This window comes from Daucus carota, chromosome 1 (assembly GCF_001625215.2).
Source record: "Daucus carota subsp. sativus chromosome 1, DH1 v3.0, whole genome shotgun sequence".
Taxonomy (NCBI): Eukaryota; Viridiplantae; Streptophyta; class Magnoliopsida; order Apiales; family Apiaceae; genus Daucus; species Daucus carota.
Genome location: NC_030381.2, coordinates 46,263,378 through 46,289,726, shown reverse-complemented (window position 1 = coordinate 46,289,726; position 26,349 = coordinate 46,263,378). Strand labels below are relative to the sequence as shown.

The 26,349-nt window shown below is 34.2% G+C and overlaps 3 protein-coding genes across 13 annotated transcripts; 2 read left to right on the top strand and 1 right to left on the bottom strand.

The window, feature by feature from the left end:
* Positions 1–25: 25 nt before the first annotated feature.
* LOC108205151 (uncharacterized) lies at positions 26–2,655 on the top strand. Its single transcript, XM_017374967.2, has 4 exons — positions 26–930; positions 1,888–1,977; positions 2,097–2,164; positions 2,367–2,655. The coding sequence occupies exons 1-4, from the start codon at positions 304–306 to the stop codon at positions 2,488–2,490; spliced, it is 909 nt and encodes a 302-aa protein (XP_017230456.1). The 5' UTR covers positions 26–303; the 3' UTR covers positions 2,491–2,655.
* Positions 2,656–4,724: 2,069 nt separating this feature from the next.
* LOC108193545 (protein RER1A) lies at positions 4,725–7,378 on the bottom strand. Its single transcript, XM_017360292.2, has 4 exons — positions 7,239–7,378; positions 6,339–6,717; positions 5,097–5,277; positions 4,725–4,980 (listed from the first exon to the last, which is right to left on the bottom strand). The coding sequence occupies exons 2-4, from the start codon at positions 6,686–6,688 to the stop codon at positions 4,924–4,926; spliced, it is 588 nt and encodes a 195-aa protein (XP_017215781.1). The 5' UTR covers positions 6,689–6,717; positions 7,239–7,378; the 3' UTR covers positions 4,725–4,923.
* A 1,453-nt stretch (positions 7,379–8,831) lies between these two features.
* On the top strand, positions 8,832–25,550 carry LOC108201493 (hypothetical protein). 11 transcript variants are annotated; one of them, XM_064085711.1, is made up of 13 exons: positions 8,832–8,988; positions 10,846–11,278; positions 12,243–12,355; positions 12,637–12,695; positions 14,723–14,795; positions 15,896–16,018; positions 16,121–16,241; positions 16,378–16,576; positions 18,699–21,475; positions 22,563–23,144; positions 23,241–23,582; positions 23,883–23,908; positions 24,201–25,550. In XM_064085711.1, the coding sequence occupies exons 10-13, from the start codon at positions 22,649–22,651 to the stop codon at positions 25,314–25,316; spliced, it is 1,980 nt and encodes a 659-aa protein (XP_063941781.1). In that variant the 5' UTR covers positions 8,832–8,988; positions 10,846–11,278; positions 12,243–12,355; positions 12,637–12,695; positions 14,723–14,795; positions 15,896–16,018; positions 16,121–16,241; positions 16,378–16,576; positions 18,699–21,475; positions 22,563–22,648; the 3' UTR covers positions 25,317–25,550. The 11 variants fall into 11 exon arrangements, with proteins under 11 accessions (XP_063941781.1, XP_063941785.1, XP_063941786.1 ...); XM_064085715.1 differs by lacking the exons at positions 15,896–16,018; positions 16,121–16,241 and having other exon boundaries at positions 10,846–11,082; positions 11,237–11,278; XM_064085716.1 differs by lacking the exons at positions 15,896–16,018; positions 16,121–16,241 and having other exon boundaries at positions 10,846–11,082; positions 11,232–11,278.
* The last annotated feature ends 799 nt before the right edge of the window (positions 25,551–26,349 follow it).

Here is a 26,349-nt window from a genome sequence, read left to right as displayed (position 1 = left end):
TACCCTATGAATCACAGTCCATTAGTGTTAGATTAAATATACATTGTTATTGATGATTTAATAGTATCAGCAGCCACAGTTGACTTTGAAAAAACGATTTCTTCTTCAAGATTATGTCAAGTTGACAACATGGTAGACTTGAATGGTAGACTTAGATGATTCGTATATTACATAATTCACATATATGTATTACTTATATAGACTTGCAAGAGGCAGCTCATCTCCAGGAAACACAGTTTGATAAATCTGAGTTGATCATTTCTGCAAATCTTGAAAAGTTGAGCATTTTTCACAAGACCAAACATGGTGAAAGTGTTTGCAGTAGCCAAGCCTCTGCTCAATCTCCAAATGAAATGCTACGGCATGACATCCCAGATCATTGAAATAGAACCAGGAACCAAGATCAAGATGTTAGTGCCCACTGCACTTACTAAAAACAATCCCAAGGTGACCAGCAAGCCTGCTGTGATGTTTCTACAAGGTTTCGCCACTGATGGAACCTTCTCATGGCTTTCCCAAGTCACTGCTTTCGCCAGTGAGTACTCTGTTTTCGTGCCTGACCTGCTTTTCTTTGGTGGCTCCATGACCGATAAGCCGGACAGATCACTTGAGTTTCAGGCTGAGTGTTTGGTCAAGGCCTTGAGGAAATTTGGGGTGGAGAAGTGTAGTGTTGTTGGGCTGAGCTATGGAGCTACTGTTGGGTTTAAAATGGCTAAATTGTACCCTGATTTGGTTGATTGTGTTGTGGCTAGTGGGACTGTGGTGGACTTGACTGAGTCGACTTCAGAAGCGTGTTTGAAGAGGATGGGGTATTCGAGCTGGTCGGAGTTTTTGATGCCTGAGTCTGTTAAGGATCTGAAAGCGTTTCTGGCAATGACTAATCATAAGCCCCCGTCGATGCCTGATTTTGTGGCCAAGGACTTTATCAAGGTAAACAAAATACTTTGTATGTTTTTGGTTGTTTGGCTACTTAGAATTGTTTAAAGTTAGAAGCATATTGTTTGTGTTTCAGTAGTGATGTTCTTGGACTGTCTTGGCCTTTGGTGTTAGATTTGTTTGAAGGTTTAAGTATCGTAATTATCTTTATTTGTACCACTTGAATTGAAGTATAACATTGATATCAAACTTAAAAGGGTCAGGGAAAACAAGAATTATGGTTTCGATTTTCTGTTAAGTATATGGGGTAATTTTTTGTTGATGCTTAAGTGCCTCCACAAGTGTTTGGTGCGGAAAATGGAATGGAATGGGTGAAATAAAGGGAAATAATGGAGTTAGAAGGGAAGATATGGAACAAAAAAGAATGAGAGCAGAACTTTTATGATGAGATTTGCGAAGAAAATGGGTATGAGGGAGAATCCAGCATTTCATCTTGAATTGGTGGATTTCATTCTAGTTCAAATTGCTATGCTGGAATGATGAAGGAATGAACTTGTGGATTTCATTTCCAGTTTAAATTGTTAGGATGGAGTGGTGAAGGAATGGACTTTTGAATTTTTACGCATAATATAGTTAAAATTGTTGAAGAGTATAAGATCATGTTGGGGTCTTCCTCTGACACCTTAAGGTTTAGGAGAACTAGTAACAACATAAATCTATCTGTTCCTTCCATATTCATTCATCCCAACCAAACACAACATCAATTTCTCAACGAAGACACATATCCACAAGATTATAATGATATAAATTTTAAGACCTATAATATTCATTGTAGTATAAAAGCTTAGAACAAACTGTTGAACTAGAATTATGACTTATTGACAGTCTGGCTACTTGCAACTAAAAGATTGACGCATTATGTTTGGATACAGATTAACAGTTTAAAAAACAATTGATTTATTTTATTCCTGTGGGTTTGTAACAAGAATTATGCCTGCCTTCTTGCCACAGGAATTCATGGTTAACAGAAAGGAGAGAACTGAACTTTTACAGGCTTGGGTGGTTAGTGACAATGAAGCTGTCCCTTGCAACTACAGCCAGGTCTGCTACACTCTTTTAATTATCTCGTTTGGACTATGACACGCTGCTGGTCGCTAGAAAATATCAGGTAGTGGTTGCAACTCATTGATACTTAACATGTGAATATATTGTGACTGCAGAAAATCCATCTGCTATGGGGTGAAGATGACAAGGTTTTTAACTCAGAAATTGCTGAAAACATAAAACAGTAAGTTCTTATCACCTCTACCAGAACATTTAACCGACATCTACTTAGGCCTGCTCCTTCATCTGGCAATTTTTCTTAAATAAGCATATTCTAATATATTAATAGCACACCCATACTATTATAACCTTTCTATAGTGATTTTATGAAGTATTAGTAGAACATTACCAGTAAAATAAATTTCCTGGAATACATTCAACTGCAGGAAGTTAGGCGGTGAAGCTACTCTGGAATTTGTAAAAGAGGCAGGCCACCTTGTTCAGAGCGATCAGGCCACAGAGTACAACAATCGCGTCAAGAAAATACTTTCTTCCTTGCAAAAAGCTTAAATGACATGAACGACTTCACTTTCATTAAACTTTATCATGACGTTATTCTGACTTCATTTCTGCTTAAATTTGTTGATGTGTAATATACTTGTATGTAGATTACAGACTCAACCTGCTTTCTGATATATTCACAGTTTTTACACATTTCACTTGCTTCTGACATCACTCTTGACTCCATTTCTGCTTAAATTTTTTGCTTCTTGGCCTTTTAGAAATGAGTAAGAGAAGATACAAAGAAGAAACAATTTTACAGATCTATCAGCTCACAAGACAATTATAACTAATATGGTCAGTTGAAATTAGATAGTGGACTTCAGAGCATAGAACAAGCCAAAAAGTACATTGAAAGCAAACGATCCCTTCTGCAGAAACAAGTACATGAAAACAACCTGTTATATCTACATTCTACTTAACCAAAACAAGTTTAAATCTTAATTTTACTCATACAACTAAACCACTGATTACAGATATATAAGATATCTCACTAGATTAAAAATAAATCTTGAATGCACGTATGAGTAGACATTTGGTAAATGGTAGTCGCAAGTATTGTTGTTGTTAGGAAGGATGAATCTTCTTGATCACCATCGAAAAGCAGCATAAATAATAATTCATCTTCTTCTCCTCCTCCGCCTCTTCCCTATGATCTCTATTCTTTGTTGCAGGTTGCATCTTGTTCATTTTGTCCTTGTAAAGCTTCTTCGTCACATAAACTTGAGCCAATTCATGATTCATTGTACGAGATACTAGAAAAGTTTATGACAAGCTTACCAACAAAGTTGAAGCTTGGTTTAGTTGGGAGAAATATTTGAATGCATGTAGTTTAAATGGGATAGAGTATTTATATTCATGGGCAACAACAAAAATGACGCACTCCATGACTGCGTTTATTTGTAGGACGCAATCCGTGACCTTTTTTATGTTTACCACTTTTCTTTGCTACTCTCTGCGGGTTTTTTTTTCCCGAAATATTTTATCGATTTTATCAATAACACTCTAACTAAATAATCTCTAATAAATTTCATATAAATTCTGAATTGATTGGTCAATCAATTAATTTTGATATTCAATTATTACAACCATGTATTAATAAGAAAATTATCACATATAAGTATAAGAATCAATGATTAAATAAAATAAATAAGAAATATGAAAATAGAAGGGCTGTTTAGCTATATTTGAAGAATTTATTTATTTATATTGCGGCAAAATACCAGTAGCATTCTTCTTACCGCTTATCCACGTCTCTTGCAGTAGAAAATTAATATAAAAAAGCCAGTACAAAAGTTGTGGTCCTGTTTTTGTTCCCTTTCGGATTCATAAAAGTTTACACGCCTGCCGGTACTCTGTTTTAAAAATCATTTTCATATTATAGAATTTATTCGTTGAGCTACTGATTAAAAAACGTCCCACGTAAATCGTAATAACCAAAGTTTTGACTATTTACATTCTAACGGACCAGTAAAGATGTGGCCAATAGCCCAATACCCATAGTTTGGTAGTATACACTGGAGGGACAGCAAAACAACGGAGAAAAAAGTTACCCCTCTTATCTATTTTGCAGCTGTGGCCTGTGCACACCGTTTAAAATTTAAAAAAAAAAAGAAAAAAAAAGAAGAACATTCGTTTACAGATCAACTCAGTGCGCTGATCGAGAGCATCCCAATAACCGTGAATCCATGATACGCCGCTGGGATATATACTGGGGTGTTTGATTCATTTAGTGAGCTCGTAAGGACGATCAAAATCTCAAATTCATTCGTTTGTTTAGATTAAATATTTTATTGTATTTTATTGATTTTAACTCAATTAAAAGGATTCTCTTTAATTAAATTCTGAATATTTATTATCTTTTCAATAATTTATTTCTCCCTTAGTGTACATTTTCTTTATAAATCCCCTGATTTAATTAATTTTAGATTTAATTGTGTCATGAGGTGCACTTGAAGTTCTGTGGGAATATCTTACATGTTCTTGTAAGCAATAAAAAGAATTTCTCTGTATAAATTATACGCACCCCTGGCCAAAAAAGAAAATGGAGTGAACAGAATTTTGAACTTTAATTTGGTGTTCCATGGAGGGTTTGATTTATATAAAAGTTACAGCACTTGTCTTAAAATAATTAAATTAAAGCTCCTAACATCTAAAGGCGGAGAACATGTACAATAAACCCCTTATTTTCTCAACAAATTTCATTAGGTCAATCCCAAAAAACATCACTTTTCTAACCAATATAGAATATAACCAGTAGATCATCCTGTAAAGACTGCTTGGAAGTTGGAAGAGTTGAAATACATGTTTATAGGATCCTTCTTCAAATTTAATACAATCTAAATACAGTTGTACATTATGATAGAAAGCTATAACAGTTTGCTTCTTGGCTATATCTTTGCATCGATCTCTACTAGGCCTAAGCTATGAACCACCGTGGTTTCAATCTCCTCTGGAAGTGCTTCCGCCGCTCCCTGAAGGCTTCTTCCCCTTGTACTTCTGTAGGCAACAAACCACAATTACAATTGTGAGAAAGACATATCACTGGATGTTCTAAACCTACATTGAATATATATAAACACTGAAGGATCATGTTTAAAAATCATAGTGCTAACCTGCTTTCCGATGTTGAAAGGGACATATTTGTACTTAATCATGTGCATAATTTGGCGCTTCATTGTAAGGAGAAACAGCACCAGCCAGTAAAATAGTAATATAGGCCAAAAGACAGGTACATCAAACATAGAAAAGAAGGTCATGAGAAATGCCACACAAAATGCTTTTGTTATCGCATACCTGAACAGAAAGAGATAACACACAGAGGATCAACACCGTGTATTTAAAAGAGCTGGATTAAAAAGCTGTGAGACGAGTGATTGCATTGTCCAGAGAGAACTATCTATATGCAATTATGTAGACCTTTTTACACTAAAAATAAAAAATTTGCCATTTATAAATGAGAACCATTGTAACTGCTCGACTCAGCTGTGTATTTATACTACATATATACCCCCAGGCCCTCCTCCATGAAAGGGATCTGAGGGGGATTGTATTGGACCGGATGGATACTTATATGTGTGTGTGCGCAATAATGCATCACTCTGTCAACATAAGCCTGTTCAAGCATTCCAATCGACTCATAATTGCCCTAGCATTCACATTGCTTAAGTCTATGCAGGAACACATACACACAGACTTGCCCAGGTTTACCAAGTAAAGGACTTGGGATTGGGAGCATATATATTCACATTGACTTGCTATATAAGAATTGTATTTTAAGCCAATAAGAGTTGAGACGTTCTCAACTAACCAAAAACCCATTTTAAGCATCATTTCCGATATTATATAGCAAGGGATGAGATGTTTGATGTAAACTACTATCCCGCCAATCAAACAATTAATTTAAGTAACAGCTAAATGAAACAAAACACAATCTACTTTTTCCAATTCCAACATGACTGCATAAAACATGCTCAGTGTACTTTTTTTCGTTATCACTCATCACTAGAATTATTCTTTAATGCCTCCACTATTGAGACCAACCCTTTTGCATTTAGTTTGATCCTAAGCAGAGGAGTACATAAATTGGAAGTATGTGCAACCCATCACTTGAACAATCTAGTGTAACAAAGAGTCAAGAAAGACAAATTAACACTTTAAACAGAGCTTATGTGACCAAAACAGTTACAACTGAGAATTAAAAATTAGTTAGCAAGTAGAGAAAGAATGAACACCAGTAGAATGTAGCAGTCATGGCAAGTCAGCAATAGTAATACTAGCAACAAAACCATGGTATGTCAAAGCAGATATTTATAAGTTTAACAGCAAACTGAGAGAAGGGAGTACAAGTCAATCACCAGAACTTGAACTCTGGAAGACGGCGAATAAAAGGCTTGAACTCATCAGAACCTTTTGTGGGCAACATAGGCCCATTGGAAGGTTCCAGTTCTGGATCAACAAGAGGAGACAGAAAGCCAATCAACAAGTTCAGCAGATAGATCCCAAGCCCGTAACTAACAACGTAGAAGCCTTGAACATAATAACAACGCAGCGCATAAAGAAATGCTAAAACTGCAGTTCCAACCCATCTATAAACCGCGTGTGGAGTAGACTTGTCCAAATAAAACTGGAAGAGCTTCCAAACATCACGTCTCCACTGATTAAGAGGTGCCGTAGCAGAGGCACCCTCACCTCCAACACCTTCCATCGAAGCAAAGCCTGATAACCCTGATAGATCTTTAAACAAAACCGCAATCAGCACCATCCTGATATTCTTTATATACACATACAATAACTTATAACCCAACGCACATTCTCAAACACCCATCTAATTCTTCAATCACATACTTAAAACTCATCAAGAAAATGATTCATGAGTATAGTGTCCCACATTCTTAATAAATAACTTAAACCCAAAGAAGCAACTTAATCAAACTAGTTAACATTTTTTGGTAAAAAAATCAAGAAAATTAGTCAACTGATATTCAAGACTACAAGGCCCAATCTTGTCCTATATTTTCTCATGATTTCATAAACCCATTACATAATAAAGTAAAAAAGCAGTTAAACCAATAGAAAGGGTACATATCTATTAAATCAGAAGTAGATCTGAAGAGGGAAAATCAAGAACCCTAATTATAGTTATACAAATTTATGGGCAAAGGGGGGAAGGGTAAATACAGAACACAAGTATTAAATATGTGTATATATGTGTTGTGATAATGATCGGAAAGTGCATTGACAATAGATAAACTTACCTCCGACGATAATGGGAGAGAGAGAGAGAGAAGAGAGAGAGATGGGTCTGAAGATTAAAAATAGGAAGACAGGGCTCTGTTTTGTTAGATGTAGAAAATCAATATCTGTAATATTAGTTTTTGACGAGAATATCGTCAGTAATTACTTGTGCTTGCTAAAGAACTTTTTGTTATTAAACTCTCTTTTCTTTAAAGGCGAAAATATTTTATTTTCATTCGTTTAAGAGTTTATAATTTGTTTGAGGGAGTTTAAAATGCGAAAAATGGTCCAGATATCGGTTAATAACGTATGCGTTTTCGGTTTGGGAAGAAAACGCCGGATCGTGTAGCGTTTTGGTGTTTTGATTGAATCATGTGAAAGAATTTGAAATGAGTGAAATATATTCAAAATTCATAATCATTTTTTGATTATTTATATTTACTCATTTTGACTTTAACTTAAATGATTTTAGAGTCTAATTTTTTTTTAAGAAAGATAATATATAATTTATTTCACAATATATTATATTTGGTTAACATAATAATATTATGTGAGGAATCAAATGTACGTAATTATCGTAGATACAAAGAAAAAAATTGATAGTATCATTTGTAAAAGTCAATTGTACTGTCGTATAAAATATCAATTTAAAAAAAAATATTGAATTGATTTCAAATAATAATTTGATTAATCATCAAATTAATTTCAAATTATTTGATTAACTTATAGAAGAAGACACCTTTTTCTGACTAAATCCGATTTATTTTTTAAAAAAATGTGGGCACATAGTTTGTTTCAACTGTATCTGATCAATAATTTTGAAAGTAACAAAATAAGGGATTTTCTTGTAATCGGCTAATTTTTTGAATGTTATTACAAAAATAGTTGACAACTTTCAATATTTTTTTTTTGAAATATTATCTTTTATAAATTATTTATAAAAACATGACTCACAAGTCACAACTTCTGTATCCTTATTTGTAACAGTTGCAACAACTACTTGCAACTGATAAATTTCATTTACAACTTATGCAACAAATACGATTTACAACTTCTAAAATCTTATTTGCAACATCATTTGGTAACATCAGCAAATGTGAGAAATTCATTTGCAATTTATGCAATCTCATTTGCAACGTTGAAACTAATGTTGCAAATGAGATTGCTAAACTGATTTGTTAGAAATTGATATTTTTATAAATATTCTTAAAATCAACAATTGACTATTATAATTAAGACGAGATCACACATGAAAGGATGATTTAAAACTAAACAAAAGGCTAATATCGGGCATTTTTCTTGAAAAGTGGCCTGACATTTATTTGAAAACTCTCATGGCAAATTATTTTTAATTTTTTCTAAATAAATATTTAAAATCTAACTATTTATATATAAACTTTTAAAAATAAATCATGAAACTATATTTTATAAATTTTAGAATCAAGCAAGGTAAAAGAATATAAAAAAGTAAAGTAACGTGGACCAGAGAGTGCTGCATATAAAATATTTTCAATATATGATTAAAGTAAATATAATAAAAGTAATTATATTAATTTTAATTATCACGAATTTTAATAACGAATAGCCTACTTAATATCTGATCTGAGGTTCGACAAACCACACTTTCCTTAATCACTTGAACTAATTATCTAGGCTTTGCCCAACAAAGCCACTGTACCCTTGTTTTCACTCGTTGATTACTCTACGATTACTCTACAAGATGATATAATACATACAGTTATGTGTATATCTTGTTTCGCATTTCTCAAGGTACGCCTATTACAAGCTCTAATCTCTTGGCTTCTTTTTGCGCGCACACACACTTAGTCAAATTATGGCATTCTTTATGAATTGTTCAAATTGAATTGATTTGTTATTAATTTCACTAACTCCATTGTTTTACAGAAAGAATTTTAGATGTTCTTACTTGATCACTCCAACACTCTTGTTAGCTCTTTATCAGAATCAGTTATATTTGCTCCTAATGTATCAGCGGGAGTTGTAGAATTAGCGCAGACAAATTGTAGATTATTATTTTATTATGTGGAGTTTAGTCTCATATTAATTTTGATTGCAAAAGCATTGATTGGTACATATTTTGACAGTATGTTTTGTGCATGTGAAACACTTGATAGAATTCCGGTCATTGTTGGTAATGAAGGTGATGTAAAAGAGAAGTTATGAGTCGTATGATAGAGGTTGCTCAAAGACGAATCTACAGAGAGCAGACACAGTATTTTGTGTGGCAAAGGGTATAAGGTTGCATTTACTTAGATGGAATGGAACGAGGGGAGAAGAGAATGAATAATTATAAAGGGGTTTTACGGTGAAAGAAGAATGTATGAGAAAATAGTGATTATATATGATTGATACTTAATTTTTTTATGATGAAAATTGTAAGAAAACATGATCAAGAAGTGGAAGGAGAATTCTTTCCAAAACATGTGGGTTAGATTTCTATATCAAATAATTTGAAATGGAATGATTGAAGGAATGGAAATTTTATACATTTTCTTCGAAGATATGAACATCAGTGGTGGTGTAAGTATGTTTGTAGAGCTTATTCGTGTGTTGTGAAGCCTGATTATGACTCCCATTTATAAGTATGTTGTCCCAATTTTATGATGTGTGTATTCTGAAATCTAGTGAACCTTTTGAGAATTTTGATGTATATTGTTTATCTTACTTTGGGTTCTTTTGCTTCTGCTGATTGTGTTGCCAGATTATTGCGCACTTTGTTAATTTTGTTTAAAAGCTGTTTGTCTGTGTTGTGAGTTACTGTTCTTATTAAAAATGTTTTACCTCATATTACTATCCAACTATGTACATGTGCAGGTGTATTCCTGCTATTTATATTGATGCCATGCTTCATGTCTACATATGTCTATGTAGGAGAGTTAAATAAGCTGGGATTTAGAGCAGATACCTGATCAAACACAAACAATGCAATGAGTTCTAGTACCAATTTTTGAGCTTTCTCCTTTTGTTGCTTTTTTCTTCTATACTTTTCTTGCTCTTATTTTATCTTCTATATTACCTGTGTTGTGTTCGACTTCCAATTCACTCTCAAAAGCCCGCTAAAAGAAATCACTGTAAGTTGGATGATATGATATCCTATACAATGTGGAAGGAAGAAACTGAAAGGACATTTGATGATATAACAATACAACTTGACTGAACCAGAGATAGATATGGATATAGTTTATAGATAATGATGCTAGCAGATGAGGGTCATCGCAGGGAAGGCGAGTGTTGCTAACCTGGTGACTCAAGTCCCATATCTTAAGTAAATCACTGTCAAGCTAAAATTCAACACAAAATATCATCTTTTTCGTAATTAGTATACTTAAAATACAGTGAATTTTCTTGAATGTTGACTTTCTTTAGTGCTGCTGTGGTTCATGATTTCAGCAATGTTTACTAATACTGCTCCTTTGTCTGTGAGCTTATGAAATTTGTGCTTTTACCTGTTTCATTTTAGAAGTGACTCATTTTGTCTTTATACAGTTGTGTGAAGCTAGGATCGGGGCAAATACTTATGTCAAGCTATGAGTATTTCTGAACATTGATATTATCTAATGTGTTGTTTTAGCTGTACATAGCTAATTTCGCTTTCATTCTATTTAGGTGTGAAATATTTTACAGCAGGCAGTAGTAGCAAAGTTCCAGAGAGCAAAGTAGGCGGGTTTAGATTTTTCACTGGATTGGTCGTGGGCTCCTCTGGGAACGACACCCCATGTTGAATGGATGCAACACCGAGAAAACGAGGCATGCCAAAACTGTTCCTTACGAAAGAGATGGTGGAGGAACATAGGGCTTTAAAGCTTCTCCATTACAAATCTCAACGGAATTTGGGGATGTCTCGTGAGTGTATAGATTTAATTGAGTGATGAGTTTCACTTTTCTATTGCTAAGTTTTCCTCACTGCTTATCTTTATCTAAGTTCTGATAGCAACAATTTAGTTATCCTGCATGTGAAATTCTCGCACGCTTGATCTATGATCTGGTTCCAGGGCAGGTCAGAGTGGTCTCATTTTGTCAGCTGGTCATCTCTCTCAAGGTAAGTATATATGCTTGTTGCGTGTGTCAATTCCACTTCTAATACAGAGGATTTAAGTACTTAATATTAAAATTTGTCAACCTCTAGATTGGTCATAAATTTTTTTATTTTATATAAAATTTAGATGCAAAAATGAAGTATATAATAATGGGATTTTCTATGGTGTGCCCATGGGCACACAATAGTCACTAAGTTTCATGGAAATACTAGCTCCTGATTGGTGGATAGGTAATAAATGTTTGTGGCCCCCCTGCATTCACATCAATTCCACCAATCAAAATAGCTCATTTTCATAAGAGTTTGTGATTATTGCGTGCCCTTGGGCACACATTAGAAAGACCGTATAATTATTAACATAAATAGTGCACCAATGTTTGATCAACATATAGTCATATATGTGCTATTTATTTTAACTTATATGTTTATTAAAACTTTAATATGTGAGTAAAACTAAAGAACTTTGGTCAACCTATAAATTTATAGTAACTACAACTTTAAATAGCAGGTGTAACAAGAAAATGGTTTAGACTTATAATGTGGCATATCAGGGTTATTAGTTGATAAGGTCTACATAAATGTTATTTATTTACTAATATTATAAACAATTAACCCATAATACTTTATGTGGATCTTAAATTGTTTGGATAAATATTATACTCAACCTAAAATCTATACTAAAATCAGTCATCTTTAAACTTTGGGCAAAGAAAATGATGATATAAATATAGTCATGTTCAGTCAATTTTTTTAAATATTAATATGAAAGATGAATCAAAACAAATTAACTTGATATATATGGTTCAATGTGAAACTATTGCAAAACGCAGTTACCCATCACCTTTTTCGGGGTGGTTGTAGAACACGAATTCTGTAAGTTTTAAAAACTACTTTTATCCCATGACATCTATACTTCTCTTCATGCTCTACTTACTGCGCCATAGTTATGTGTCTCACGGTCTTGTAGATTCTCCCAGTTTGGTGCTTGATTTGGGAAAACAAGATTAGACATGTGGTTTCTGTCCGGTGAATCCACTGAGAAAGCAATATTAGGCTCCCTACAGGCCACTCCATGCCCATGTATGTTACTATGTAAAACATGTGACAATTTACATATGTTTTGGTGGTTAATTATATGATTATGAAAATCATTCTTAATTATATGAAAATTTATCTTCAAAATGTATTAAAATCTAGTTAATTAGACAAATATAAAGATATCACGTGAAGGATAAAAACTATCAGAAAAAATGTGAATTCCGTGTGATGGATGGATCAGCTGTTCATTTGGTATATATGAAAATTTGCATATATCAGTATATAAAGAATTGTATATATACTAAGTTGAAAGAATCGTGCAGATAGAGAACCTCACTACATTTTGGATTTTAAACTGTTTCAGAATGTCTCTTGACTACAGGTACCTACTCCTTTACTTCCTCAGGTTCTTCAATACTTTTTCATCTCTGTGTGTACCAAAAAAACAGTATTGTATGACTAACAGATATGTTAAGAAATTAAAAATAAAAAAGATTTTAAATTAATAAGAATCTTATCACCATATGAAGGAAAGATATTGTTGAAATTAATATCTTCCATATCATGATATAAATTTGTTAGAGTGAATGATGTTAATCTTTGGAAAATCTCAGTAGTACATGTGTTACTTAAATATTATTTACACCGGCTTCTAAGAATCATGTCAATGAACTACCTCCTAAAGGACTGGCTAAACTCCATTGCAGTCGTTCACAATATTAAAATAAATGCTGACAAACAGAGTTTAAGCTACCATTACCTCCATTGGCTGGCTTATGTTGGCTTCCCAGTTTCACGAGCCACCATGCTTGGACAGATCATATCTCAGATGCAATTCACAGACCACCAAACATGGACACAGCCTCTCTCACAAAGGCAATTGACGACCCTGTATTGATCAAAGCTGCCCGAGAAACACCATTGAATGCCCTTTTCTCATCATGAGTTGTTGTCAACTTTTTTTTTTTGGTTCTGTTTCCAGGTTCAATGCTCGGGGTTTTCTTTTGTTCTGTTTTCAGGTTAGATACTCAGGTCATATCTGCCACTAAGGATTACTGTTCACATACAGGCCCACCAGAACTACTTTTACTAAACTTTAATATCAATGTAGAGTTTTACATATGACTAGGAGTACCACACTTCAAAAATTCTGTTTTTGTCAGACACACTTATGCTTCAACCACACTAACACAGTGTCTAAATGTCAAATTACAACTCTTTAACCAGTATTGCTATATCACCGTACCCTCCAAAAATGTTAATAAGAACCAAGTTCAGTTTTACTTGAGTCAATTAACATCTTCTGACTTTACTTCCCAGTACATCATAAAAAATATCTGCTGAATCCACACTACCTCTGCAATCATAGAAATAATTTATCCATCATAGATTGGATACTGAATCAACACTACCTCTGCCAAAGTAGGTGATACTGTTTCAGGATAAAAAATAATACAAATTTTCTATATTAGTAGTTCTCTCCATGAGTAAATTAAAGTCCTATCTAATACTATTCTCGAAATTAATACAAATTTGCAAAATTGATTATGGATTGGCAATGCTGGAGTATTTCTGTGCCTGACTACAGACGCCATTCCCCTACAATAGTTGTATACACTTGTACATAATCCAAAATTTTGAAATTTAGGCACACCAACTCAGGTTTTTTCCGAACTTCAGAATGTATTGTTATTATAACAGCAGGTGATGCCCTTCTGCGGTTCAAAAGTATGTTATACTAGCTCATAGACAAACTCAACTAAAAATATAAAAATACACTTACATGCTTACACACTGCAACTTTCAGATGCGTATGCATTTGTGTTTTAAGGTATGTAAACTTGGTTGTTGTCTAGGTGTTGGCGAGGCATTTGCATAAATTTAGCGACTCAATTTGGACTCGGACACGAAAATGCAGTCAAATTTTAAAGACTAACTCGACCTTAGTTCTTACTAGATAAAGAAAAGTAATTGCATAGATTGACACCACCACCACAAAGTAATTGCATAGATTTACACCACCACAATCCTACAGAGCCCGATCAAGGTGTGCATGATCAAAACAATACTAAGCTATAGGCCAGAGCCCGTGCCTTGCACGGGCTTCTATGCTAGTTATTATAGATTCCCCGTCTTCCTCGGCCTATCAAATTTTACAGAACTGTCTCTCAAGTGAAAATTGTACAGCATTGTTGGCGAACTTCAGAGGGAATGAAATAAATTCTTTAATCAAATTATATGTGACAGCCCTACAGATAAATGCAGGGATGTGTAGATGCCAAAAGACCTGATGTAGAAATGCTGCATCTATGTAACCATCTCCATAGCTAATCGAGTAGCATTGCATTTGAGTGGATATAGTTCTGATTTTGTGTGCCAGTAATCTGGTTGCTCATTATTTGATTATAGGCTTTGGGTTATGATATTAAAAGGTTCTGTTCGGTTTAGAGCCCTTGATGGGTTAAAGCATCTTTTTGAAATGGTACCCACTTTCATTTATATATATTTGTAATTCTTTCAGATCTTTTTTTAGGTTGTTTTATTATAGTGGGCTTTTTTACTTCTGATTTATTGATATCTTTAACTTGTTAATGTTGGGTGTTGGCCCTCAGTGTCACATTGGGGGGAGAAAATGCCCTCAACGTCACGATCACATTGTCACTTCAAAACGCTACTTCGACATGCGTTTTAGGGCATAACGCAACTTCGGTTGCCGTCTATAGTTTTTTTAATAACATTATACTCAGAACGCAACTTTAAGTTTTGTTTTGCTTCTAAAACGCCACTTGAAGCTGTGTTTTATAATGATAATGTAACTTGAAGTTGCGTTTTGATTATTATTTATTTTAAAAAAATATAAAAAAAATTCAAAACCAATTTAATTTCAAATATAATATATTATTCTCAAACCCCAATGTGAACCCTAAAATATTAAAAACTGTTAATTTACGTTTCAAGGATAATTTTTTAATTTGGTTCCCCTAAAGCCTAGAATTAATTAGGGTTTAGTCTTGAGGGTTTAGGGCCTAAACCCTAACTGTCAGCCAATTTAATTTCAAGAATAAATTAATCATTCTAAAACCCAAATCTGAAGCCTAAAATGTTAACAACTGTTAATCTACATTCCAATATTAACTTTATTACACGGGTTCCTAGGCTTTAGGGCTGTTAGGCCCTAAAGCCTAGAATTAATTAGGGTTTAGGCTGAAGGGTTTAGGGCATTTAGGCCCTAAACCCCTAAACCCTCAATCCTTAACCCAACTCTTAACCAATTTAATTTCAAGTATAAATAAATCATTCTAAAACCCAAATGTGAACCTAAATATTAATAATTGTTAATTTTTGTCCAATTTAATTTCAAGTATATTTTTTTATAAAGAAATACTTAAAACGTAACTTCGTGTTACATTTAAAAAATAAATACTCAAAGCGTGACTTCGTGTTACGTTTTTACTGAAAAGAGGAAAACGCAACTTGAAGTTGTGTTTTGAAGTGACAGTGGGGGCCTTTTTCCTAAACAGTGACATTTGAGGCATTATGTATTGATTGTGACTCCCAGGGCCTTTTCTCGTTATTGTTTAGGTGGTCCTTACAGCATAAAAGTGACTTATTTTGTAAAAGTCATGATTCAGTCTTTATGTGTCACTCCATAAAGGAAACACTTTTCACCCGAAAATTTGGCTAGCTGTAAACTTCAAAGGACAGGTCTGGTGTCCTGTCTATAAAATTTGGTTATTTATATCGTCTCCTAAGCATGTGATCTGTTTAGTTACAGATTTATATTTATGCATTTGTAATTTTGTACAGGGAAGTCCACATAAATCTCTAGAGGTGGTTATAAAAGCAAGTAAAAAAAATGTTAAAAATAGGTTCTCAGTCTGACCCAGTCAAGTTCATTTGGTGGATTCTTGACAAGCTTCATTAAAAAGTTGAGTCTTTGTCGAAAAAACAACATCATTCATGAGTTTTTAGGCTTTTTCCCATATATTTTCCGCCATGAATGTTTATCTTTTTTTTTTCCCTTTACTACTAACTCATGGAGTTTTCAATTTGATGTTTTCTAGGGAGAACTGGAGGCTGTGAAAGAACTTCATGTTAAGGCTACTTCCACCCTAGCCCCTGAATGACACAGTTGTAAGGTGCAGTAGAAGCTAAAGACGCTTTCACAGAGATAGCAGGGGATGCCTTTTTTAAATGTCTGGATTGGATTTACCACCACTGAAACTTTATAAAGATGTGATGGAGAAAGATAAAATCCCACTGGTAATTGTCTATTTGTTCTCAAAGTTGTGATGATGAACTGTATCTTGTCAACATTAATGATTTGGGACTATTTACTAAATAACCACATAAGTTCTGCAAATTTATTTTTGTTCATTATCATTTTTTCTTCTGGGGGGGGGGGGGGGGGGTCGCAGTTCCAAATTCTCAGAAATGTGACAAAGCTATGGGAGTAGGTGGCGTGTTTTAAATCCAAAACCAAGACTATAGGTGACATTGAAGATACAGAACCCTATTAAAAAAAAATGCATCATTCCTACAAAAAGACTTATTTTCCTTCGCACTAAACATTTATTATTTTAAAAAAGAAAGGCACTGGTCACATGTACAAGAGTGACTCCCTAACAAACTATGGAGATCTGAAATCTGAGGTGGAGGAAAACCAAGGATACAAAAACAAATCAAACCTCTATTCAAATCTTAAGAAAAGATAGAACTTACAAAACCTTATCATCAATCAACTCAAGTAGCCAACCAAAACTTGCTCCATCTGAAACACCATTCACCAAACTAAAAATTTTCTTAAATATTCTGCTGTACCTTTCCAACCAAATACCGTGGAAACATGCAATAAAACAATGCACTCCACATTCTAGAAAGACTCTTTGTTCTAAATGATAGTGCACGAAGAAGACATGCATTTCTGGTATGTTCAAATTTAATAAAATTTCACTATTCCTTTTGTTCAGGGTGTTTGACTGTCGACCGAAAGAGTCCGTTAAAATAGTATTCTATTCAGAAATAGAGTAGGTGTATTTAAATAAATCCCTATATGAATGGTCAAAGGTGGAGTATTAGCAGGAATTGGCTTTAATAAATGGGTTGTCCACTTATGCAGCTTAGTTCGTTGTCTAGTTGTGCTCCGTAGATTAAGCAACGAGTGAAAAAGTCCTAATAGATCTAGTGTTTGTGATGTTGCGCTGATCTTAGAAAATATCAAGTTTATGTATATGTTACTAATTGATTAGACTAGATTTCCCACTGTTGTCAGAAGTCGGAACAAGATAGTTATAATTAAATCTGCTGATGTTATAGTGCAGGTCACCTTCATTTGACTTTAATTTTTAAACGGATGCATGCTATAGAGATTTATAACCGACTCCATTCTAGCACAATTTCATTTTATGAATTATGATCAAATCAGGAGCTAAAAGAATGAAAGCATTTTAGAACAATAAATAGGTGTTTTATGAATAATTAAGTGTAGTTCCTGTTAAGTGACATTATTTTTATGGGGATTTTTAGCTTGTATGCTACAATTATTCCAAGGAAATAGTTCAATTTGAAAGCCAGTGGATATGTCATATGTGTGTGTAGATGAAGCCATAATTTTAAGGTCGGTCGCCTGTGAGAATGTTAAATTGTTGTACACTTGTAATATGTATGTAAATAAAAGGATGTTCAACATATATAACCTTGGAAGCACAGCTGTAAAACTGTAAACGCTCGTGGAATTTTGATCAGGTCATGCATATAATGTTTTAGTGGAACACCAAGATACTCACTAGATAGTAGACGGTAGAGATAATGCAGTATTGACCATAGAGTATGCAAGTGATCACCTGAGTATACATGGAGAGCGATCTGGAATACTTCAAGGAGAAACAGAAATAAAAAGCTCCAAGGGTTATAAGTTTATACAGAATTGGTTATCAGTGCAGTATTTTTCTTGTGATTGGTTGAAGTTTGAAGTAATTCTCCTGAATATGTGATCGAGATTAGTTATTAAGCACATGATCACCAATACATAGGATTCTCTCTGGCCATATGTTTAATGGTAATTTTATAATTTAAACAAAAAATCCGAGTATAAGATATATGATATGTTAGCATGACAATCATTGACTATATCAATGTGCGGACATATTTTGAGCTTTTGTGTGTGTACCCCTCTCTTATCTGATGGGTTAACTGAACTTGTGCAGTAGGAATAAAGAACAAAAAAAGCAAAAACATATTATTTGCAGATATAGTTTTGCACGATGGAAAACATGTGTCAATACACGGGCTCTTTGATGATTTATTTTATCTTACTTGCATGTGGGCATAGTGTGTTGGATGGACAAATTTTACATATATTTCATTTCATTACGAGTTCGTGCAGATAAGGCATTATAATAGAGAGATGTCGTGGAAGTGAAAAGGAATATAAAGTTGAGGGGCAGTCAGAGGTGAAGAAGATTTTGAAGGTCGGAAAAAAGATTTTTGCGAAAAATTTCGAAGGAAATTATGGTATTTTCTCTGGCATTTACCTCTTGTTTCTTGATCAAGTAAAATTCTATTTTGATTGTACTGAATGTATCAGGTAAATTTTCTCAACTAATAGAGTCATCTGTCTTAAAATGTTGTATGACAAATTTTGAAAGCGAATCTTTGGAAAAAACAAAGTGATGTGTATAGATATATGTCTTATAGGCTGAGTGTGGCTGTTTAGATCAAGGTGCTAAGTCTGAGTTCTGAACCGTCTGCTGTTCAGTTCTTCGCTCCACTTCATGCTTTGTATATATGTTGTTAACAACTTGCATTTCTTTAATGCAAATTATTTTGTTAAGAACTTGCACTTCTTTGATGCAAATTAATTATTGATGATTATCGTATGTTTTCCCAGTGGAGTCATATTTTCGCTGCTGTACTTGAATATGTCATTCCATGTGAATATGTTTTTCACTTCCGCAGGAGGAGTTCAGATAAGTAAGAAAAGATTCCTCTATGTGCAACCAAAGACTCTGATCTGTTCCATTTTGGAATATATTAGATATCAGATATCACTAAGTTATATTAATATGATTGTGAAAATTTACTTTAGCATCTAGACAAATTTGAGTAACAATATATTAATGTATTTACATGCTTTCCTTCAAATTTTTCTATATTTATATTTTAATTTGATATTTTCGGTAACCTGATTGTGTTTCTAATTTGTAAGGGACAAACTTCTTCCCATATGTTTCTGCGGTCAAATTTGTAGTTTGATTTTGTTTGTGTAATGGCCTATTTTAGTTTTTGACTTGTCTGACTACTGAATGGAAAGCTCACAATCGTTCTTTACAAATAGCTCAGTGTTGTAAAAAAAGAACTTACTTAATCTTCGTAAATAGACACAGCAGACCGCGCCCTAAACGAAAAAAAATTAAGCGGAAATGCGGAATCGTGAGTGGATGTAAAAAGACAAAATTGCCCATAATGAGAAAATGCTACAAAAAGAACCTAAAAAGATAATCACGACCTTTTCCAAAAGAAAACCCTAAATTCATCTGCCTCACCGTCTCTCGACTCCCTCCCTCTTCTCGCCTATAATCTGCCTATCCGAGGAGCATCTGTACCGTTCTTCCTTGCAATTCCGCACAGGTATATCTTTCTACTCTACCTAATCTGCCTATCCGAGGAGCATCTGTACCGTTCTTCCTTGCAATTCCGCACAGGTATATCTTTCTACTCTACCTTTCACGTAAGTAGAGCTATTTACATCTCTAGTCGTGTTTTTTTATAATTATAATGAAAGAAGTATTACAATTGTTGAAGTAAGTCTGTATATGTCTTGTGAGCTATTTCTATTGTGTTTCAGATTATGACCATGTCGCATACCGTTATATAATTAAGGGTGGCGATATTTGCATACCCTTCTTTGTACACCCTTCTTTGTGCATTTAATCTGCCCGTGTCGAATCTCATATTGTCCACTCTATCCTTACATTCAAGCATCAATCAATTACATTCATTTCTTCATTTTTTGTGCCCTTTGGTTGCACTATAATTTTATTGTAAATTTTTATGATTTTTTATATTATGATGTTATAAAAATTTAATTTTTAGTTTGTCTTGCATATAGATATAGATATAGTGACTCAAGTGTTTACAGTATTTTTATAGGATATTAATAGGATATGAATCATAATGTGCTAAGTTAATTTGTTATGTAATTTGTTTGAATTATGATGTGCTAAGTGTAATTGAGTATTTTCTTTTTAGCCCTCAGGGATTAGTCAATGTGTTGGATCTGGTATAACAAAAGTACAAACATTTTTAAACAAATCGTTATTAATAAATACTCTCCTTGTCCATTTTATGTAAGCTAGTTGACTTTTGCACTTTTTGCACGCAATTTAATGCATTTGGAAGTGATACTTGTAAATGGTAATTTTTTGTAATTAGAATAATCTTCTTACTAGTAACTATTCTGAACACATTGAAATGCGTGCAAAAAGTAGGTCGCTCATATAAAATGAGAAAGGGAGGGCATGTCGCACATTAAACACTGAAAATTTGGTTGAACTTTTTTTTTGTTCAGTGAAAGAGATATAAAATATGATATTAGCCCACCCTGAAAATATATTTGAATAATAATACGGAACTAAATTACTGATATGATTTTTTCAATCAATATTAAGAGTTCAATATGTTTTGATTATTATTTAAAGTTATTTTGCCAAATTAAAAATTAAACTAGTAAAAACATATGACAGACTAATACATAGAAGTGTGGGAGAACAAATCTAAGGTTATTTTTTGGCCAGTTACTATAAAAGGTTGTGCGAAGCACCCTATAATTAATTATTTGAAACTGCAAACACTTTGCCTCAGTAAAAATTGTGTTCGCTGTTATTCATTTTATAGAAGCTTTGCATGCTGCACTTTAGACTTAACTTTGAACTTTCTGTGAGTTTGTGCCTTTCGCAACGCTGATATAAATATATTTTGTTGAGACAGATTCTACATTTGTCTGAACTAGTGAGGGGATTCGAATATGTTGTTGCTAGAACAATATATATACATATTGCTACCTGTTGCATCTGACTATCTGAGATATTGGCTTTTGTGTCTCATCCTTTAGGTCTTTCAGAAGCAGTGGGTAGTGGCTCAGTTCTGGTCTTTTACAGTCAGGTAACTGTTGCTGCCAATATTTCAACTGTTGATTCCTGTAGGGGCTTGGGGCCTGGAATACAGGGCTTTTTCTCTTCTAAGTGTACAACTCATATCATTGTTTCCAAATGAGTAAAAAATAAATAACTTCCAGTTTTGCATGATAAGTTGTGCTATGTTTTAGCCTAGTTGACACTCCGTATTTGCAATTGGTCCCTCTACTTCTATTCTTATGGGAGGCATCTCATGAAATTTCTTTTCTACTTGTAAAACTCATATAACTGTTTCCAAATGAATTAAAAAATTTAAAGCTTCCACTTTTGCATGATTAATTGTGCTATGTTTTAACTTAGTTGATACTCTGTATTTGCTATCGGTCCCATTACCTCTATTATCATAGGAGGCTTTGATGAAATTTCTTTTCTACGTGTAAAATTCATATCATTGTTTTCAAAATGAGTAAAAATTTAAAGCTTCCAGTTTTGCATGATAAGTTGTGCTATGTTTTAGCTTAGTTGACACTCCATATTTGCAATTGGTCCCTCTACTTCTATTCTTATGGGAGGCTTCTCATGAAATTTCTTTTCTACTTGTAAGACTCATATCATTGTTTCCAAACGAATAAAAAATTTATAGCCTCCAGTTTTGCATGATACATTGTGCTATGTTTTAGCGTAGTTGAGACTCTGTATTTTCTATTGTTCCCTTCTATTCTTATGGGAGGCTTCTCATGAAATATCTTTTCAACTTGTAAAACTCATATCCTTGTTTCCAAATGAGTAAAAATTGTAAAGCTTCCAGTTTTGTATGATAAATTGTGCTATGTTTTAGTTCAGGTGATACTCCGTATTTGCTATTGGTCCCTCTACTTCTATGCTTTTAGGAGGCATTGTGAACACCAAAGTAATCTTGATCTCCCCAACAGCCATTTACCATAAGATCCATATGGTTATATATGCTCAAAACTTGGTTTTAAACTAATTTTGTTTATATGATGAGAAAAACATAAATTCCATATGTCATGCAGTGCTCACATAATCAGCATCACTATTAGTATATCGACGTGTATATATTATGCTTATAGTATTGCATTGGTTTTTCTATTCAGGATTTGTCTGTTACCCTTTGCATCAAACCTGCAGACTCTGAAGAGAGATTATATACAAGCAAACAAAGTCTTATATCGGAAACATCATGTGGAATCATGCAATAAAATCATATCATACTTCTGCTGAGAGATCTAGAAATCCGTTACATTATCACCCGTTCGTCTACATGTCATCTTCGTCAGGAGCCAGTTCCAATACAGCACTTCAAGAGCGGCACCAGTTTTCTATTCCTCTTGGTCATAATACTATGAATCACCTTTCAGTAAGTGGAGTGGGGGATGCATCTAACGCATATGGACCTCCCAAAGGATATAGAAAATTTGATTCTGGAATTTCTAGCTCCACAATGTCAAATAACATCAGTTATTATAAACCAGATATGGTAGGCTCAGTATCGAATATTTCTCAGTTAAGTGGGAGAGGGTCCGTTCTTAAAAATGACAAAGGCACCAACAGTGTGCAAGTAGTAAAGAATCCACTTGTGCAAAACTTCGAGAACAGTAATTATGCTCTATGTATTAATAGGGGATACTTCTCCTCAAAAGATCCAGTGTCTACTTTGTCGAGCAAAACTACACTCAGTAAGTGTCGTGGAAACCTTAATAACCTTTCTAATTTTCATCATATTTGTGATGGCAGCTTTGCTTACATAGGGTCTTTGCATGACTATTTTACAGGCACAGCATCTCACATTCAGCCCCAAGGATCTAATCTTGGAGAATGCAGAGACAAGGGAGAGAGAAGTTCAATGCCATCTTCACTATGTAGACAAGAAAAGTTTAACTACGTACAGTACCCGGAAGCATTGAGAAAGACCTCAAGAGTTACTGATACAATTTCAAAACAAGAGTGTAATCACCAGTTTGACTCCACAGTGTTGTCCAGTAATAAAAGGCTAGATATCTGCTCAACTTCCACAAAATCATTGATGCCGATGTCAAGGAAGAATTATGGTTCTTTTCCGATGCTGAACAATTATCAGCCAGCTTTTGGTCCGCTGGAAGAAGTTCAACTTTCTGGTATCTATATATCTTATGCCTCTATATAAAAAGAACATAGATCAAAGAGTTAGTGCAGCTCAGCTGACAGATAAAGTAGCTATTAGACTTCTAGGGCACAATCTATAAAAGTAACAACCCCCCCCCCCCCCCCCCCTCCCCCTGTTGATATGATCATTTTTGTTCTACAGAATGCAATCATGTATTTTTTTATATGTTCTTTTATCTGTAGCCATTTATGTGTCTAACCCATAGGCTAAACCTGTGGTTAGGTTTTTCTTTTCTCTTTTGCATCTAATTTCTCTTTCTCAATGTTTGCAGGTGCAAATTCTTCACACATAGACAAGGTACAGGAATATATATCGTATATACTGCATTGAAATTTATGTGTAACAAGACTTTGTACTATAAACTGTGCTTCAAGTAAAGAATTTCCTGTGCATTCTATATGATGCTGCTTTTCTGTTGGTATAGAAAATAGAGCTATGTATTTGCCATTTAGGCAGAATCTGTTTTGTGAGAGAAAATTTCTGCCATTACAAGAGACCCAATTTTCTATTGCAAACTTTTTATTAGCTGAACTTTGTTTGTTGCTAAAGCTTGCAGGCATTATTATTCTACTAATTATCTATTTTACAGGACACGGTCTCTTTAAAGTTATCTTCTACTGATGCATTTGCTTCAGCTGGAAAAGGAAATCGACGCAAACGTGTTATGCCCGAAATACCTGATTTAAACATAGCTCTTGCTGACCTTCCGGATTCCGAAGACGTGATGGAAAATTCAGACCCAAGCATTAACAGAACCAAGTGTTCAGAAAAGACTTCAGTCCATGCGGTGCAACCTGGTAGCACAAGCAGAGGAAAAAAGCGTTGCAAGACGAGTTCTTCTGGCTCAATATTAAAGTCTCCTTCTGCACAGGGAATGGAGGAATCTGAGGATGCTTCTGGCTTAATCTCCTTCGGAACAAAAGGCTTAAACTTGGGTGACAGCCATCCACGTGAAATACTTAACAGGTCTTTCAGAAAATTTAGGGAAGGTGGATTGAACAAGTCAGGACTGACATTTTCTGGTAAAGAAGTGATTATGCTAGATTCAGATGATGGTCCAGCCTCAGTAACGATCAGCAGATCCTCCTCAAAAGAACTGATTAAGGTAGAGAAGAACATTGCTTCAGACAAGAATTCCAAGTCTCAATCTGCACAGGGAATGGAGAAAACTGAGGATGCTTGTGGCTCAAATTTATTTGGGACTAAGAGCATAAACCTGGGTGAGAGCAATCCGCATGAGATAGCGAGCAGGTCATTTAGAAAGCTTGGGGAAGGTGGACTGAACAAGTCAGAACTGACATATGCTGGTAAAGAGATTATTGTGCTAGACTCGGACGATGATGCTGATGATGGTCCAGCCTCAGTAACGTTCACTAGGTCCTCCTCAAAAGAACTGATGGAGGTAGAGAAGAACATAGCCTCAGATAAGACTGACAAGTCTCCTTCTGCACAGAGAACGGCTAAAACTGAAGAAGTAACTTGTCTTTGGCCTCAGAATTGGCCTCTGTATACATCTACAGTTCGATTGACTGGACAGGAAAACCCTGAACCATCTGTAGTGCATAATCCACACATTTCTCATGTTGCTTCCGGGAGCAGCAGGGAAAGGGAAGTTCCACGCGCTGTTGCTACGGATGTGATCAAGAGTGTTTCTAATAAAAAACAAATCGAGATTCAGAACAAGGTCCAGAATAATATGCTGTGAAAGATTGTATTAGGTAACATGTCATGGAGTAGGCCAAGTTCAGGTAAGGAAGTGGAATTACAAAGAAAGAGATGATAATATCTTAGCAATAATTAAGCTTTTCTCGTTTTATCAGTTTTATTTGAACATGTTTAGTTTTGTTGGATTCATAAGTAATCCTTGTTAAACCAAGTCTGTTTTGATGTAAAATGCTCTGAAGAATTTTGTGGTATGAAAGCACAATTGTTTGTGACATTTGCATTTTTTTTTTGCCAAGTACATTTGCATTTGCATGTTCTTATCCAGTTGAGTTGTGACATTTTCTTCTTAGTGGTATGAAAACACAATCATTTGTGATACATGACAAGTCTCTTCATTAGAATCAATGGCATTGTAGTCCTAGAGAATATCTCTCTGTAACTATAGGTTTACCCGTGACTTATGTTTTATATCCTCTGTCCCAATCATTTTTTTTTCGTTTTGCTTGACATGCATTTTAAGGATTCTATAAGGTATAGTTGTATAATTTATATTTAAATTTTTTTTTCTTTCTGAATAAAAAGTTTCAGAAGAAAAAGAATTTTAAAATAATTCACGGAATTATATTTTATAAGAACCTTAAAATATGTGCCGAGTTCTCTATTTCAAATGTATATAAATGACCGGGACAAGGGGAGTAGTTGACAGGCAGGTATGTAGCTCAGAAAGTCCATGCAAAATAACTGGACTGGACTTCATTAAGAAATATCTTATCTCATCTCACCTGTTTGGTAATAATGGAGAGCAGTGATGACTGATGATTTCATGTGATACTCCACGGAGCACAGTTTGCTGTCTTAAAGATACCACAGCTTTCATGTTGGACAGAGCAAATGAAATTTTCGAGGTCAAGATAACACAGCTTCCATGTTGAACAGAGTAAATGAAATTTTCGAGGTCAAGATAACACAGCTTCCATGTTGGAGAAAGCAAATGAAATTTTCAAGGTAAATTGCACAAAATTACTATAGTGATAAAATCGATAATGATATTGTAGAGGTAATAATGTTCCTAC

Coding starts and splice junctions, on each gene's coding strand:
- LOC108205151 (XM_017374967.2), top strand. CDS start 304: ATGGTGAAAGTGTTTGCAGTAGCCAAGCCTCTGCTCAATCTCCAAATG. Junction 1,978..2,096: donor TCCCTTGCAACTACAGCCAG/GTCTGCTACACT, acceptor TTGTGACTGCAG/AAAATCCATCTGCTATGGGG. Junction 2,165..2,366: donor ATTGCTGAAAACATAAAACA/GTAAGTTCTTAT, acceptor ATTCAACTGCAG/GAAGTTAGGCGGTGAAGCTA.
- LOC108193545 (XM_017360292.2), bottom strand. CDS start 6,688: ATGGAAGGTGTTGGAGGTGAGGGTGCCTCTGCTACGGCACCTCTTAAT. Junction 5,278..6,338: donor CTTCCAGAGTTCAAGTTCTG/GTGATTGACTTG, acceptor CTTTCTGTTCAG/GTATGCGATAACAAAAGCAT. Junction 4,981..5,096: donor CTTTCAACATCGGAAAGCAG/GTTAGCACTATG, acceptor TGTTGCCTACAG/AAGTACAAGGGGAAGAAGCC.
- LOC108201493 (XM_064085719.1), top strand. CDS start 22,649: ATGTGGAATCATGCAATAAAATCATATCATACTTCTGCTGAGAGATCT. Junction 23,145..23,240: donor GTCGAGCAAAACTACACTCA/GTAAGTGTCGTG, acceptor ACTATTTTACAG/GCACAGCATCTCACATTCAG. Junction 23,583..23,882: donor GGAAGAAGTTCAACTTTCTG/GTATCTATATAT, acceptor CAATGTTTGCAG/GTGCAAATTCTTCACACATA.